Below are 17,872 nucleotides of genomic sequence, written 5' to 3'. Positions count from 1 at the left end.
GTGCCCATGTCCCACCTTCAATTAGAGAGGGAGGAGAGAGGGTCAGCTACTTCTACAAGTAGTCATCTTTAAAAAGTCACATGCTCTTCCTGCAGCACCTGCCTTGAACCTGTAAAAAAAAATCTCTGCCCATAGTGTCAAGAAACCAAGAATGTCTTGTAAAAAAAATCCTGGCCTGGGGAAGAGCAGTCTGTGGCCCCTTCACTGTCTTGCCCGTGGACCAGGCAAGGCAGTAACTGCTCACAGCTCACATGTCCTGTGGTAGAACACCACGTGGAAGTTTACGTGTGTTAAAAGGGGGTGGTGCCAGCCTGTCTTTGGGGAACTTCATCCTCTCTGGTGAGGATGAGAAGAAAGAATTGTAGGAGGCAGTGCATCGAGTTCATTCAGTCTTATTTAAACAAATGTGATATGAACACATTTCCTTAACATGGTAAAAGTGACAGATATTACTACTTTAGGTACTCCAGAAATAATCTATCACAAAAGAAGGAATTTTTTTAAACTGATAGGAAAAAAAAAGAGAGCCTTTAATTTATTTCTTAAAAGTACAGATTTTAAATTTATGCCAGTAGATGGAAATGATTTTACAGACTATATCTTTGTATGTATATATAGCAATCCAAATTCATATTAAATGTCACCATCCATAGCTATAGATACTCCCTGAAATTCTCTTTTCAATTTTAATCCTCTGTGTGATTACACATTGCAAAGATGTCTTATTTCAGTAAACTAATAGAACGTATGTGATATGATGAGTTTTTTCTCTTTAAATCCACTCTGCATTTTCCTGCTACATAAATTTGACCAACATACTATTTGCTCTCTGTCATTTACCTGATAAAAAGCCTCCTGTAGCTTTGAATTGCCTATAGAAAAAAAAATCTAATTTTGTTATGCACAGTCAGTCTTGTTATAAATTAAACTCTATACAGTCTGGCCTCAAATTTACTTTCTAGTACCCCCACTATGGATTCCCTGTTACAGTCTGATCCATTCATTCATTGTTGTCATTAAAAAACTCAGTTCTCTGTTTTTTTCTTCTCTTCTTCCAATGTATACCACTTTCTGAAAGCAAGTTGTACTGGGGATTGAAGTGGCTTTAAGATATACCTACAAATTATTTGATCCTCCTCCCTTCAAAAGTTAAAGCCTAATTCCTTCTTTCCTATGTGTGAGCTCTTAGTGACTAGCTTCTAGTGAATGTACTATGGCAGACGTGACAGTGTGTGACTTCAAGATTAGAATATAAAGAAAGGCTTTTTCCTTGCTCTCTCTCTTGTATCACCTGCTCTGGGAGAAGCCAGCTACCATGTCATGGAGATACTTAACAATCTTATGGAGAGAGAGGTCCATGTGGAAAGGAACTGAGGCCCTATGCCAACAGCCAAAAGGAAATGGGATTTCCTGCCAATAAGCATGAAAATGAGCCTTCTTAAAAGTTGATCCTCCAGCCTCAGTCAAGATAACTGGGGCGCCAGCCAACATTTTGACAGCAACCTTACAGAAACCTCCTGAGCTAGAACCACCCAGCTAAGCTGCTCCCAAATTTCAGACCCACAAAAAGTATGAGATAATAAACGTGTGTTGTTTTGAGCCACTATTCATATTTCTGGATTGTACAGTGTTTATGTTTCTTGTTACTTCAAGAATAGGTCAAAATTATCTAACGTATACTGAGGAGGCTAAACCTGGGAATGATCAGAAATAAAATGATAATCTTTTGGCTTTATTCCCCTCCCTTTTTTTTTCCTTTGGGGAATTTGAAATCACTTTTATGTGAAAAGAAATTAAGTTTATAAAGTATATACTTTAAAATATTGCTTATGACAATCCCTGCTCTTTTCCACTGGAATGGGACCTAATCAAGTAACTCAGTCTAACTGCTTTATATTTAAAGTATAAGAGCCTAATCCCTCCCACAGAGTCTATTGTCTGCTGTTCCCCAACCACTGGGTCCACTGTTTCCTGATTTGGGACGGTCTACCTTTCTGCCTACCAAGTTAAATCTTAGATCTCAATTAAACACATTTCAGGTTCAAATTCCTTGACAAACCTTTCCGATCATCCTTGCCATTGTAAAGCAATTTTTCCATTTTGTGAACTTGACATATGGCACTTTATTTTCACATATTTTGACACACAAGTATTAGATACTTCCTATTTTGACTCCTGTTTGAATAAATCCAATATCACTATGCCTTATATATCTTCTTATCATCTCTCTCATGCCTCCAGGACTCAGTTCAGAGGTGCTGGGTATGGTTCATTTTACCCAGATGCGATAATAAGTGATTCTTGAGTCAGTGTTACTTGGTCATACTGTAGTGTCCAGGCACTCAAAACTCCGTGTGCTTTTAATGGACTGAGAGGATCACTAATGTTTTTTACCTCCAATTTGCAGGAAACTCAAATTCGAAACATTTTCAAGTGATACTACTATTAGTACTTATAAATGAGTGACTGTTCTTAGCAAGTCTTCCATGCTGTAGCACAGAACTGAAAGATAAAAGAGCCCTCTCCATTGGAATAGCAAGCTGTATTACTGACAAAGAACAACTCTGGCTTAAAAGATATTTCAAGAGTTTATGTTATATATCAATTATATTTCAATAAAAAATAAATAATTTAAAATTTTTTTAAAGAGTTTAGGTGGATTTCAATAGTCTAAAGTATACCTGTCTGCTAAAATCATGAATAATTGAGAATTGAAAATGGCTTTGATACAACCCTCTCCGCCCCCACAAAAACATAAAACATTCCTCAGTTGAACCTACTTTTATACGGTTACATTATCTTTTACGGAAAATGTTTTTGCTACATACCACTAGGTTTCCAATGACCATGACCATCATGAAGACAGTAAGGCACATGGTTTGGCCAGCGACCTCCATGCAGTCCCACATGGTCTCTATCCACTCTCCACATAGCACGCGGAACACAATCAGGAAGGAGTGGAAGAAGTCATGCATGTGCCAGCGTGGGAGCTCACAGTCATTGGAGATCTTGCAGACACATTCTTTGTAGCTCTTACCAAACAGCTGCATGCCGACCACGGCAAAAATGAAGACGATGATGGCCAACACCAAGGTGAGGTTACCGAGAGCCCCCACTGAATTGCCGATGATCTTAATCAGCATGTTCAGTGTTGGCCAAGATTTTGCTAGTTTGAAAACTCGGAGCTGGGAACGAAAGCAAGAAGGCTGTTACTGTCCTACCTGCTAAAGAATCTATGGAATTATTTACAAGGAAAATCTACAGTGTCTCAACTGTACGGTGATGGACTGTTTGTGTGTCGAATTATTACCTAGTAAATGTATCAGTTTCCTTCATACATGGGGTGTTTCCCTTTTAAAATAGTCTATATTGTAAATAAATACTTACACAGTTTTTTCATTCGTATTTTAAGAATAAGATACAACAAATTTTCCAGAATCTTACATAATCATATGTAATACTCTTTTTCTTTTTCTGTAAGGAACTGAGATATTTAAGATTAATGACAATTAATTAGCTGAGACTATTTCAGAAAAGTAGAGGCTCTAATTATTTAAAGTCCCAAAGTGGATATGTTTTTCAGTGTACTTGAAATATCATACTGAAATGCACACATGGAGATAAAATTAACACTTATATGAGGTACAAGGGAAAAACCAACTAATTTCTTTAAGCCTTTAGATTGCTTTAATCTTACTACCTCTTTAGCTTGCTGTGATATTAGGCTGTATTTTAAAGACTTACTACATTCAAAGAAAAAGTACTTGGACTTAAGTAAAAGCTGCTTTTTGTCAACATTGATGTCTTCGGTGACTTAATCAAGAACTCATTAGAGTGTGTACATGGCTCTCCACCAATGTGCTTGACTCATTGGTTCTTTTTGCTCATAGAGACCTCTAAAATACCATTTACGTTAAATAGCAGCAGCATTTCATTTCTGATGCATCAATAAATGTCAAGCCAAGCATAGCACATTATTTAATGGTATCTAAGTGACTCAAAGAGGTGAATATAAGCACCAAAATGTTTAATTTATTCCCAGAGAATAATTAAGGCAAAAGAGCCTGACACACGAAGCAAGATGCCAATGATATTATGCTTCCTATTTCCTTAAACTGCATCACATTATCACGAAGATTTACCACACATTTTTTTAAATGCCGGTGCCCATATTTACTTTTATACAATAATTTCTAATTTTTGTTCTGTTTTTTTTTTTTTTTTTTATATCCTTCTAGCTTCAAATTAGATCCATAGCTCTCCATGAAGACTAGGGAAGGGAACCACAGCTCTAAGGATCACAACTCCAATTTGAACTTTGAAGTGGTTAGAGAAATTCTAAACAGATTTCACAAGAAAATCTTGGACTTGTCACCATTAAAGTGTTACTTTAGTAATTTTGTAATAGCAACCTGTTATTTGAAAATAAATCACAGAAAGTTAGAGCTAACACAAATTCACAACCCAATAAAGCATACCAAACTTTTTAAATGGAAATGTATCAAATGATATTTTGTTTCCGTTGTAAAAGATTCATATACTTATAAAATATTAATATCAAATGAAGCCCCTTTCTTTAAAATTAACCAAACATAATACAGGTAACTCTTCTGAGAGAGTGAATTTGGAGATTTCCTGATCTGGCTGAAGGAGCAGATGTATGGGGAGCTCTGTCCTCCCTTTTACACGCGGTCCTGAGTCTTGGCTTCCATCCGGGCAAAGTGGGCAACTCTATCCTTCCTGAGCTCCTGATAAAAAGGTGAGCCTATCCTACGTTCCACAAAGCCGAAATGCATACCATGTTTCCCCGGAAATAAGACCTAGCTGGACAATCAGTTCTAATGCGTCATTTGGAACAAAAATTATTATAAGACCAGGTCTTATTTTACCATGATATAAAACCAAGTTTTATATAATATAATATAATATAATATAATATAATATAATATAATATAATATAATATAATATAATATAATACCATGTCTTATATTAATTTTTGCTCAAAAGATGCATTAGAGGTGATTGTCCAGCTAGATCTTATTTTTGGGGAAACACGGTGATTAAACAAAGCCCACATAACTGAGAGATGAATACTGTGTTGTTCAATTGTGATTTGGGTTTATCTATGACTCTCTTTTTCTCCCTCCCCATGAAAACCGTCATTCAGTTACTAAGGAGAGAACTGCTGGCTGTTCTTTTCAATATAATTATCTACCTATTAAAGCTATAATGCAAAGAAATTACCGTCCATTTGTGGGGCAGTCTGGTTTGTTTTAAAAATGTATTCAAATAATATTGTAACCATGTGAAATCTTGTAATCATTTGCTAGATAAGAGTGAAAACTAACTAAACTGATTATAAAAATGTTATGGATATTCAGTATTAATTTACCAGCCGAAATGATCGAAGAACTGACAATCCTTCCACATTTGCCAGACCAAGTTCCATTAAACTAAGGCTCACGATTAAACCATCAAAAATATTCCAGCCTTCTTGAAAGTAATAATAGGGATCCATTGCAATTATCTTGAGAAACATTTCTGCCGTGAAGATCCCAGTGAAGACCTAAATGAGAAATGTTTATTATATAAGTGAATACTCTTGAAAACATAATTATCGAGCAATTTATTCACTCTCAACAAATCTGAATTTTAAAAATTGGTTTAGGTCAGGCTAATTATACCCTCAAATTGTTTGTATTCAAATTAATATTTGCTTACTATACTTAAGATTTATCAAGTGATGAAAAGTTACATGAAGTAAGAAAATAAAGGTACTATTCTTAGTTTTATATTCTTATATGAAAGACTCAGCTAACTCACTGTGGCCAACTGCTTGTCTCTGCCTCTGATCTTTCTAGCTTTCCAAAAACACACAAAGTACTGTCTCATAGTTGCCCCCCCGCACCCCTGCCCACCGCCCATGACCCTACAGCTAAGGCTGGTGCTAAGAAGGCTTCATATAGGCTGCCATAAACATGGTCACCACTAGCCCTATAGATGCTAAGAATGCAAAAAAATAAAAAATAAAAAATAAGTGTTTATTTTCCTAGGCATGGAAAACAGCATTTTTGATAATCCATTTTCTTTCTTTACTCCACAACCTACCAGTCCACATAAACTGCTTAAAGGAATTTCACAGCATATCCAACATCTCACTTGCTAAATTCAATTGTAATTTTTAGTAGTGATCTTGATTGCCTTTTTAGGAGTTTTCACATGGTTTTCTGTTCCTTAAAATATTTTCTGTTCCTGGCATCAGTGATTCACACCTCCCTGGATACTTCTTAGTTGCATTTCTTCCTTTGACAAATTATTCAAAATCAGATTTCTTCAGAGGTCTCTCTGTCCTTGTTGCTCTCATTTTCCTTTCACAATCAGTTTCATTTTGAGATCTCTTTTTTGACTAAAGCATACCTCCCAAGTTCTAGAACTACACAGTCACCTAGCTATTCACACCTCCATTGGATGACTATCTCACAGGTACCTCAAATTCAACAGCTCCAAAATTAACCTTACCACTTTCTCTGCACAACCTTGTTTCTTTTGTGATACTCGCTAATTCAGTACATAGACATGGAATCACTCTATACCTCGGTGGCCAACCCAAAAACCCAAGAGTCTCACTGACTTTTCCAAATATCGCTTGAGTACTTCAAGTTGAAATTCATCCATGCGTGTATTACCAGTTTATTCTCCTTTTATTGTTGAGTAGAATTCCATTATTTGAATATTCTATGGATATTTAGATAATGTATAGCATTGTTGGTCCTTTTCCAAGAAATCTTTGCCACCCCAGTCAAGTGTGCTGAATCGTTTCATATATATTTACATTTATATATGCTGTAAACACTTGCTTTAAACAGCAATCTTTTAAATAAATTAAGATAAGAAAAAAAGTCTTTTCTATTTACCCACATTTATTCATTTCTAGTGACCATCATTTTCAGATTCAAATTTCCATCTGATAAAATATTCCCCTTCAGCCTGGAGAACTTTCTTTAGCATTTCTCCTAGCATAATTCGGATGCAACAAAGTTTACTCAGTTTTTTTTTTTTTTTTAATATTAAAATTCTTTATTTCACATTAACTTTTGATGGATATTTTCACTGTAGAATAATGGGTTAATTTTTTCCTCTTTTTTCTTTCTTTCATTAGGCCACTTTTTGTGGTCTGAATTGTTTCTGATTAGATGTTAGTCCATTATATATTACAGTTATGTGCCGCTTAACAACGGGGTACATTCTGAGAAATGCATCCTTAGGCAATTTCACTGTGGTGCGATCCGGCTAGAGTGCACTTACACAGACCTAGTGGTACAGCCTACTACACACCCAGGCTGTGTGGTATAACCTACTGCTTTCTAGGGGAGGAAATATAATTTTTCCTTTACCCTTCTGGGTTCGACTAGACATCCCTGTAATAAAAAGACAGATTACAAGGAGAAAAAGACACAAAAGTTCAATAATGTATACATGGGAGAGACTCAGGAAAACTAAGCAATGGCTGAAATCACTACCTTAAATACCATCTCCAGCTAGAGACAAAAGATTTGGGGGTGGGGGCAGTCAATTATGGGAGGTTACCAGGAAAGCAGAGAGTAAGTTTGTCATACAAATTTAAGTCTTTGTCTTCTGCATTGATAAAAATTTCTGGAGATAAAGTCATCCCCCTCTTCCTAATATACAGCAAGGGAGACACCCTTACAAATGTAAATGCCCTTTACTAAGGAGACTTCTACTTGGTTTACAGAGCCCATGCCTGCTGTTTCTTAAAATAGCCAGACGAAAATAATCCTTATGCCAAAGAAATATATTTGGGGGTAACAGATTCAATTCCCCTATAGTTCCTAGGCTACAAACCTGTACAACATATTATCGTACTGAATAGTGTAAGTAAGTGTAACACAATGGTAAGCATTTGTGTAATACAATGTGCTTCAACCTTATGATGGCTATGATATCACTAAGCGATAGGAATGTTTGGGCTCCATAACTTATGGCACTTCCTTATAGGTCCGTAATTAACTAAAACATCATTATGTGGCATGTGACTTTTTAAGTATTTTTCTTCTGGCGGTTCCAAAGTTTCTTTTGTTTTCAGTTGCTTGACCAAGATGTGGCCAATGTAGTGTAGTTTATATTTATTCTTGCTGATGTTCATTCAAGTTCTATAATTTAATATTAAAGTGTCTATGTTAATATTTTTCACCAATTTTGAGAAACTTTTGGCCAATGCTTCTTCAAATGTTTTCTTTTTTTTTCCATTTTCTTTCCTCCTTCTGGGTCTGCCTTATACAAATATTACCCACTTGATATTATTCTGCAGATTAGTGAGACTCAGTTCATTTTTCCTTTCAGTTTTGTTTGGTTTCGTTTTATAATCCTCAAGTGGTTTATTTCCAAACATTTTTAAAACAAAACCATACTCAAGAAAAAAAATTGTTTTTAGTTACTTTAAAAAAAAATTGACCCAAAACACATTTTTGTGCATTATGTGATAGCTTGCTGCAGTGCTGAAAGCATAAAGTTCACATTGGGGGACATTTTTATCTCCCAGCTCGCTTCTCCCTGACAGTTTTTTTCTGCTGTTCAAATTGGATAATTTCTATTGATTTGCTTCAAGTTTAACAACCCTTTCTTCTGACATATTCAATTTTTTTATAAACCCATCCACTGATTTTTTTTCATTTTAGAATCTGTACATTTCAATTCTAAAATACCTAGATAAATTTTTTCATAGTTTTCATTTATTTCCTGCTCATATTCTCTATCTGGTTATTATTTATGACCATATTTTCTTTCAAATTGTTAAACATTTATAATAGTTCTTCCGAAGTCCTTTTATATTAATTCTAGCAATTCAGTCATTTCGGAATATACTTATATTGAATGCTTTTTTTCTCAATTACAAGTCACATTTTCCTACCTCTTCACATATCACATAATTTTTCATGTGATGTGGGTGATGTAGAGAATTTTGATTCAATTATTTTCCTCTGAAGAATATTAATTTTTGTCCTAGCAAACAGTTAAATTATACGTTGGCCACCTGGAACTTATAGTAGCTTGGTTTCATACTTAATCAGACAGGACAAGGCTACTTTGGTTTGCTCTTTGTTCTAGCTGGAACTTCTAGTTCTCTGACATAGTTTTCACTCCTAAAGTATAGTGCATATGGTTTCAAAGGGAAGCCCAAAGTGTTTATCCAATTTCTCTATCTTGGTTAGCTTCAAATTCCAAACTCTGCAGGGAAGTTTTCTCTTATGTTCTGTTTTTTTTTTTTTTTTGGAATAGTTTCTGAAGGATCGGTGTCAATTACTTAAACATTTGGTAGCATCAACAAGGGAAACTATTCTTCACCTAGGCTTTCCTTTGTGGAAACATTTATTGATTACTAATTCAAAAAAATTTTTTTTTTCCAGGATTTTATTGGGGAACAGTACTTCCAGGACTTTTTTCCAAGTCAAGTTGTTGTCCTTTCAATGTTAGTTGTGGAGGGTGCTGTTCAGCTTCAAGTTATTGTCCTTTCAGTCTTAGTTATGGAGGGCACAGCTCAGCTCCAGGTCCAGTTGCCGTTGCTAGTTGCAGGGGCGCAGCCCACTATCCCTTGCGGGAGTTGAACCGGCAACCCTGTGGTTGAGAGGACGTGCTCCAACCAACTGAGTCATCTGGGAGCTCAGCAGCAGCTCAGCTAAAGGTGCTGTGTTCAATCTTAGTTGCAGGGGGCGCTGCCCACCATCCCTTGCAGGACTCGAGGAATTGAACTGGCAACCTTGTGGTTGAGAGCCCACTGGCCCATGTGGGAATCGAACCAGCAGCCTTCGGAGTTAGGAGCATGGAGCTCTAACCGCCTGAGCCCCCAGGCCGGCCCACTAATTCAATTTTTACTTATAGATTTTTTTTCAGATTTTCAGTTGCTTCTTGAGTCAGTTTCAGTAGTTTGTTTAGTTTGTTACTTTCTAGTAATTTTTCCATTTCACCTACGTTATCTAATGTGTTGGCATACCATTGTTTATAGTATTTCTTATGAATATACTGGATAAGGAGTAATTTCTGTAAGGTCTATAGTGATGTCCACTCTTCATTCTTCATTCCTCATTTTATTAATTTGAGTCTTTGTTTTTTAAGTCTAGCTAAAGATTTGTCATTTCCACTGATCTTTTCAAGAATCAACTTTTGAGTTTGTTGATTTTCTCTATTATTTTCTTATTCTCTATTTCATTCATTTTCACTCTATTCTTTATTTCCTTTCTTCTACTAGCTTAGGGTTTAGTTTGCTCTTCTTTTTCTAGTTTATTAAGGAGGGAATGACAGACTATGGGTTTGAGATATTTCTTCTTTTTTTTACTATAAGCATTTACCGTATAAGTTTCCCTCTAAGCATTGTTTTAGCCCTATACCATATATTTCTATTTGGTGTGTTTCATTTTCATTCATCTCAAAAGTATTTTCTAACTTCTCTTGTGATTTCTTCTTTAACTCATTGAGTATTTAGGAGTATGTTCTTTTAATTTTCACATATTTGTAAATTTTCCAAATTTATTTATGTTATGGATTTCTAATTTCATTCTATTTTTGTCAGAAATAGTACTTTATATGATTTCAATCTTTTTAAGTTTATTGAGGCTTGTTTTATGACCTAACATAAAGCTTATACTGGGGAATATTCCATACGCACTTGAGAGGAATGTGTATCCTGTTCATATATATTTTTCTACTCTATGATTTACCTCAAATACAAATCTTACCTTCCTTAACACATAAGATCAATCCCTCTTTGAATTGTCCATTTGTTGTTTGTATCTTTCCACCAACCACTCTCTCTTCTTCTGGTAATAGCAGATATAATTTTTTTCTTCATAGTTTTACTCATGTACTCTGTCTCCAGTGATCAGACAGGGTTCTTGTTTTGACAAATAAGGCATGCTAACCTTAGAGCCAGAGTAACTGAGTGGCTTAGAAATGCTCATTGTCCAAACAGGACAATGATATTTAATTCTTCGTTCTCTGTTAAAGCTGTGAGTTAGGTAGTACAATTATTTCATTCAGGGCACTCTGTTGTTAGGATGAAAGTTGGTAGAGCATTGCCATCAATAGAATACCCAGCCAGAGATGAAGGAAACATATTGAGAAGACATAGGGCAAGAAGCTGACTTCTAGTGACATTGACTGATAACCTGAATTTAGTAAGGTTAAAACCCGGAGCTGTATCCGAAAGGATTTCAGTTACTTGACGTAATGAACTCTATTTATGCTTAAGCCCATTTGAGTTGTTTCCTAATACCCACCTCCATAAAACTTCCCTTGCTCACATTTAAGAGATAATGTTGAAGATATTCCTTATGGGTGAAAATTTACACTAGGTAATGTTACTATCCTTTTCTACTCTAAAGTTCTGTGATTTTTTACCATAGTTTACAGTAGTCTCTCAAATAGCTTTTATAGTCTCTGATACAGTGTTCTGACCTTCCACTGTTCTGCCAATTTCTCATTCGTAGTTTCCCCAGTTGTAGAATGCAGACAATCATAGTATTTATCTTAGGACTAACTTTGTGGGAACCCAGAAAAGGGATTTCAGGTAAACCATTTAGTACTGTGTCTAGTACAAAATAAGTGGTCAGTATATATTAACTTTATCATTGTATCAATCAAGACCTATCTGGAACATAATTTAAAAATAGTGGCTACTTCAGAGCCTAAAAATATTACGTATTATACTTTAGCATATATTACTTACTACTTCTATACAACCTGTTTGTATGTTCATATATCAAGTTGGGAGGTACATGAGAACTTAATAAGCCTCTTATATAGGTAGCAATATAATTTTGTTGTGTGAAATTATTGACGTTGTTTGTGTAAGACCGCTTTACTTTAATTTCTATCACTCTACCATGTATCCAGTGAATGTTAATACAAATTTTTAAATGAAAACGCATGCCAAAATCATCATTTATAAATTCCTAAATTTACAGGAGAAATTTAAACAGAAATAATAACCACTATATGATGTTTCCTTCCCAAAGAATCCATCTTCAGGTATTTATAAATTGTATTTCAAAAATTATCTCACTTGGCATGTTTCATAATTTGTTTGTCAAACGTATACATGTTCTAAAAAATCTATTCTAAATACATGAGAAATAGGTCAGGATTTTGTTCTCTTAAACTAATGTCTTCCATAATTCATAATCATCTTTCTAATGAATGGACAATTTAAATTAATTCTAACTCAAATTGTACATAAAATCTTTGAATCTTTCCATGGCTTAACTGTAGGAATACATTTTTGTCATTAAAAAAGGAATTCTAAACTTTTGCTGTCCAGATATACATGGTCACTTAATTCATATTTAATATGACAGTCATATGGGAAATTCATTAAGGCAATCATGAAGTCTTTCAATGGAAAGAGGAACCCTCAGTGAACCTTACCAGGTTCCCGACTGATAACACACTGCTGAACTGCTCCGTCATGGGATAATGTTCCATGGCCATGAAGAGTGTATTTAAAACAATGCAGATGGTGATGGCCAGGTCAACAAATGGGTCCATCACGACCAAGTTGACAAGATGTTTCACCTTTAACCATGGTTTACAGCAGTCCCAAATTAAACACAGGTTAGCAAATTTATACCAGCAGGGTGGGCATTTCTGCCTGGATTCTTCAAGTTCTGGAAGAAAAGAGTTAGAATACTCATGAAAACTGTTTACTTCCAATAAGCAGTCTTTGGTTTAAATTGCAAGTGATAAAAAAAAAAAAAAGTTATTAAAAGGCCTTATCAGTTAATCTGATGGTGGAGCAGGAAAACACTTATAATGGGTTAGCTGTCATAGAAATCATGGGCACAGAAAGGCTAGTAAACTTTCCAAATTCAACTTGGCTAAACATAGTTTCCAAGATTCTATCTGCATTGTTATACTTTCTGACAATTACTTTCAAAGATATCAGAAACTAATGGGTAGGACATATGTTAAGAATACAGAAAACTCATCCATGTTCCAGATAGAGCAAGAAACATATATATTATTAAAGAGCTTCTCTCAGGAGATGTCCTAAAAACCTTTATTAGTTATGCTGAACCTCAATTTCTTGAATTACATATATTTGGGGGTCTTTTAATAAAATAGTTTTGTCATTGTCACCAGTCTTAGTCAAAACATTTCTAGTTAAGCCTCATTAAACATAGGTTTGCATATTAAACTCAACAATTACTTACTTTAACTAGATGGCACAAAAGAAGAGGAAATATCTACCTTAAGAAACCAGGATCCTCACTGTTAGCAGAAACCCATGTCTCACTAAATGGCACTTATGTACTACTGGCAAATGCAAGAGGATTTTAGGTGGAACATATGTAGAATTCATAAATTTTCATGGTATGCATTTATGTATTAAAATGTAATTATCATACTAAACCCTATGATATAAAATTTCATATTAAAAACATTATTTAAGAAAAACTATAATGATTTCAAGAATTTTGACTAAATAATAGGAAAAATTGACTAAATAAAAAACAGAAATGCACAGGTCTTTAAGGTGATACTCAAAATACTGCAACTTGGTAAATATTGGAAAATAATTTTGGGGTTTCAGGATGGGGTAAATTATCTACTCTCTTCCTTTGGTGAGATAATCTCTTAATCAACTCTGGATTGGGAAAGGATGAAAAACTTGTTGTTTTCTGCCAATATCCTTGTTGCACACTCTCCTACCTGCTCTGTTAAATGAGACCTCCACTTCTTAGCACTAAATAAAAGGGAAAGGTTCTTTTTTTCATTTATGGTATAATTGAGTCTGGTCAGTCACTTTAATATTACTACTGTGGCAATAAGAATATCCCTCTCAAACTCGTGCAGTTTACTAGGAACTAAATATGGAATGCACAAACACGACCATGATTTTTTTGTTCTGCTGATAAACATTTACTACTAACTAATGCTATAAAGTTTACCACTTCCCTAAGTAAATCAATTTCCTGATTATTTTTAACAGAATTCCATTAGAGGCAGATTCTTCAATTGTTTCTTGAAATATTAAAATTCTTCTAGTACACAGTTTATTTCCATTTCTTTTAATATGTAATTTTGTAAACAATAAAGAATAGTTGTGTTGTATATCAGAGGAAAAATATAAATATAATTTTTATGGCTAGTTATCTTGTAGATGCTTTAAGACTCCAAATAACCTTATGTCTATACTTACCGAGTTTCCCCAAAAATAAGACCTAGCCGGACAATCAGCTCTAATGAGTCTTCTGGAGCAAAAATTAATATAAGACCCGGTCTTATTTTATTATAATATAAGACTGGGTCTTATATAATATAACATAATATAATATAATACCAGGTCTTATATAAGACTGGGTATAATATAATATAATACAATATAAGACCCGGTCTTATATAATATAATATAAGACAGGATCTATAATATAATATAATATAATATAATATAATATAATATAATATAATATAATATAATATAATATAATATAATACCGGGTTTTATATTAATTTTTGTTCCAAAAGACGCATTAGAGCTGATTGTCCAGCTATGTCTTATTTTTGGGGCAACACAGTAAGATATAAAAGATATTCTTATTTACACTAAATAACAAAAGAGAAATGAAAAAAAACTCTGTGCATGAATATTTTTTAAAATGGTACCTGTCATTTAATAGATAAATATAAGCAAACAGGAATTGTGTAGAAATAAAAAAGATAAAAGTTCAAAAGAGGAAATTCAGCCAGTGTTGTTCATCTTGACAGCAGGAAACAATGGAGCAAAGCTGTTTAAGTTTTAAAATAAAATCATTCAATTATTCATGCAAAAAAAAAAAAGATAATCTTACATTTTGAAACAAACCAAAGCACTCAAGAGAGAACTACAGCCACCTCTCCATTATTCTGCTGTGGGTTATCTACACTGAGAATCATTTCAAGACCAGTTTAGACTTTGCTGGCTCTTTTCAATTCCTCAGATGCTTGTAAGTCGCCTTCCCACCAACTTTCCCAAGTGTGTGACCAGGAAACATTTCTAGATGCTTGTTGCACTTAAAAAACTTGAAAAGCAAACAATTCATTTTAGCTCATCTCCTACAGTTTCATTAAGTAGGAAGCTATTCATTACTCTGGCCATGGAGACTTGGCTGTAGTTCAAAAGAAGGAAAAGAGAAGTTGCCAGCGGGATCAACAGCCTGGTTCATAAAAAGGGAAGGTGAACTAAATCATTAGAATTAGAAGAAAAGATCCCCAAATAAACAGATTATATCAACTTTAGAAACATTTGTACCATTATTAGGAAAAAAAAATGGTCTATAACATTTGAAAGACAGCTCTAGTATGCACGTGTATGCTAAGTATTGCTAACAACCGACCTTGATCAAAGCCACATTCAAAGTGTTTAGATATAATTGAATAAAGAAAAACAAGCTTTTCATTCTATACAACCAACGAGAAATAGAATAAAAACTTAGCCATTGTCTCACAAATATATAAAGTCAAGAGCTCTGCAAATATGAAAACCAAACACTCAGTCTTCTTGCTTCTTCAGTTATGCTTATTTCTAGGACATCATTTTCCTCCTAAGCAACTCCATGAGACACATTCCCGTGGAGGGTGATGTGGGTGCACTCATTTTGAACTCCATATCTTAATTAGTGGACAAGTTCAATCTTGTGGTGGGTTGATGTTTATTAATTAATTTCTCATGTTAGCTTAAACTTAATGCTATCAGAAGCACAAAGTAGGACTGTTGATTTAGACTTACCCTGTCTCCTTCTCTACTTCTTGCTTTAGGGAGCAGACATGCTGCTGACATCGGTAGCAGAACCACTGGCAGCTTCCTCTCAGTGGTTTTGCTATGGCAAGGAGCAGAAGACCAGAGAATCTTCAAAAGATTTACCTGGAGGGACAGGGAGGAGCAAGCTACTGGCAGCTGGGGGGAAAGAGGGAGTGCAAGCTAATGCAGGCGAGGTTGGGGAAGAACGTACTGAGTTTAATATTCCATAGAAATCAGTGAAAAGATTTCTGATCTGCATTAGGACATATAAACTTGGGTCTTGTAATACTGACATGGCTGTGATATATACGGTCATCTATACTGTGATTTTTTTCTGACTGTGACTTTCAGGATTTGGGTACAAGTGTTTGTATCATGGGATTTTTCCATAACGGTCGGAAAACAATTATTCCAAGAATCTATCCAATATTAACAGAAACTAGAACTAAACATAAGAAAGTCATGTGCACATGTTCTCTCTCTCCTCTCTCTCTCCTCTCTCTCTCTCTCTCTCTCTCTCTCTCTCTCTCTCTCTCTCTCACACACACACACACATTCTACATCTTTCTTTTTCTTTTCACATATCTGTACACACAAATACCTGGGAGGGAGTGGAAAGGGAGAGGTTATAAAAGAGAAAAGGAGAAAGGAGGGTAAGGGAGGAGGACAGAGTATATTTTATATGAAAGTATTTTCCAAGTATTTGAAGTTGATAGTTGATGTTCGAATGCACTTACAGTATAGAAAGGCACAAACATGTAAATTAACAAAAACAACAAAAATGAAACTAATAATGATAATATTTATTGACTTCCTTCCATATGCCAGGTACATGCTGCTTTATATATGATGCCTCATTTAATCCTTATAATAACCTTATGGCTAAACACCATTATCCACATTTTATTGAAGAAACTGAAGTTCAGAGTCATAAACTAACACATTTAACACATGGCAGAGCCAAGAATTGATCACAGACCAAGTTGTCCCCAAAGTCGTTATTTTGGCATTATAAGATCCAGACCTCTAAACAATATGTTAACTACTCAGACATAACCTGCAACTAAGAGAAAGCTGATGTATTGTAATACTCTGGTCAGAAAGACGCAAAAGTAGTCCTATAAAATTTTGAAAATTCTGCTTCAAAAATGTTAATATCAAATCCTAATTTATATTTCTCATTTGCATTTCTGGTTAAATAAAATGATTTTACAACGTATGTCTCAAGCAGTATATTCAATTCAAATGGGTTAGCATCATTATAAAAACAAGCATCCCTCATTACAGTTCTTTCAATGTCATGCACACACAAGCTTCAACAGTTTAGAATTTAATTTATGAAAATAGTATTCCAAGTATATCTTGAATTTGCAGTAGCTTCCTGGAGGCTAAATGTAAAAATCTATAGAGATGGTAGAATCCACGTGTTGTACATGGATTTTACTTTTATTTAGTAAAAGACATGATGATGTGATATCAAGTCAGAAAGAATTTTCTTGGAATTTATGGAATTGTCTTTTTCCATCACTACCAAAGCACCACCAAGCAGTAGCTATGCTTTAAGACGTTTGACGTACCTTCCATGGTGTTGGTCAAAATACTAGCTATACTCATTGTTCTTTGCCTCGCTGTAGGATCTTCCAACAAATCCATGGAAACATGATAAGAACTCGACCGTCTCTTTCTTATTTCTGTTTCAGTAGTTGTTCCCTAAAAATAAAATCTCAAATGAAATAACCATTATTTTTAAGGGCAGCAAAACCTCAAGTGTTCCTATAATAGGTGCTACTTAACTAAATGTTCACCATGCTTTCTCAGATGTGAACAGCTCATTAAGACATTGCTGGAATCATTAGTTATGGGAAGTGTTTGAAAGCCAAACAGATTTTCAGCTTTCAGGAATGCCAGGGTTTTCAATCAAGATGGACTTTTCTAATTCCTCCATCTTGGAGCTTTGGGCTCTAGGGACCAACCTAGTATGGGGTAGTTAACCTTCCATCATTTCAACCAATCCCAGTTGGGTTTTGACTGAAACATACTGTTCCTTCATTTACTCGCAAGTTGAGTTGTTAGATCTTTAT

The 17,872-nt window shown here is 34.7% G+C and overlaps 1 protein-coding gene across 2 annotated transcripts in view; it reads right to left on the bottom strand.

The window, feature by feature from the left end:
* Positions 1-17,872, bottom strand: part of LOC109445177 (sodium channel protein type 2 subunit alpha) — a 126,882-nt gene that overhangs the window by 38,736 nt on the left and 70,274 nt on the right. For both annotated transcript variants that reach the window (XM_074337239.1, XM_074337232.1), the window contains exons 14-17: positions 17,369-17,501; positions 12,440-12,678; positions 5,394-5,567; positions 2,829-3,185 (exon numbers count right to left, since the gene is read on the bottom strand). In XM_074337239.1, coding sequence (XP_074193340.1) covers positions 2,829-3,185; positions 5,394-5,567; positions 12,440-12,678; positions 17,369-17,501 — 903 coding nt within the window. The remainder of the gene's footprint in view (positions 1-2,828; positions 3,186-5,393; positions 5,568-12,439; positions 12,679-17,368; positions 17,502-17,872) is intronic.

Source organism: Rhinolophus sinicus, linkage group LG01 (assembly GCF_036562045.2).
Source record: "Rhinolophus sinicus isolate RSC01 linkage group LG01, ASM3656204v1, whole genome shotgun sequence".
NCBI lineage: Eukaryota > Metazoa > Chordata > Mammalia > Chiroptera > Rhinolophidae > Rhinolophus > Rhinolophus sinicus.
This window is presented reverse-complemented; position numbering and strand designations above follow the sequence as displayed.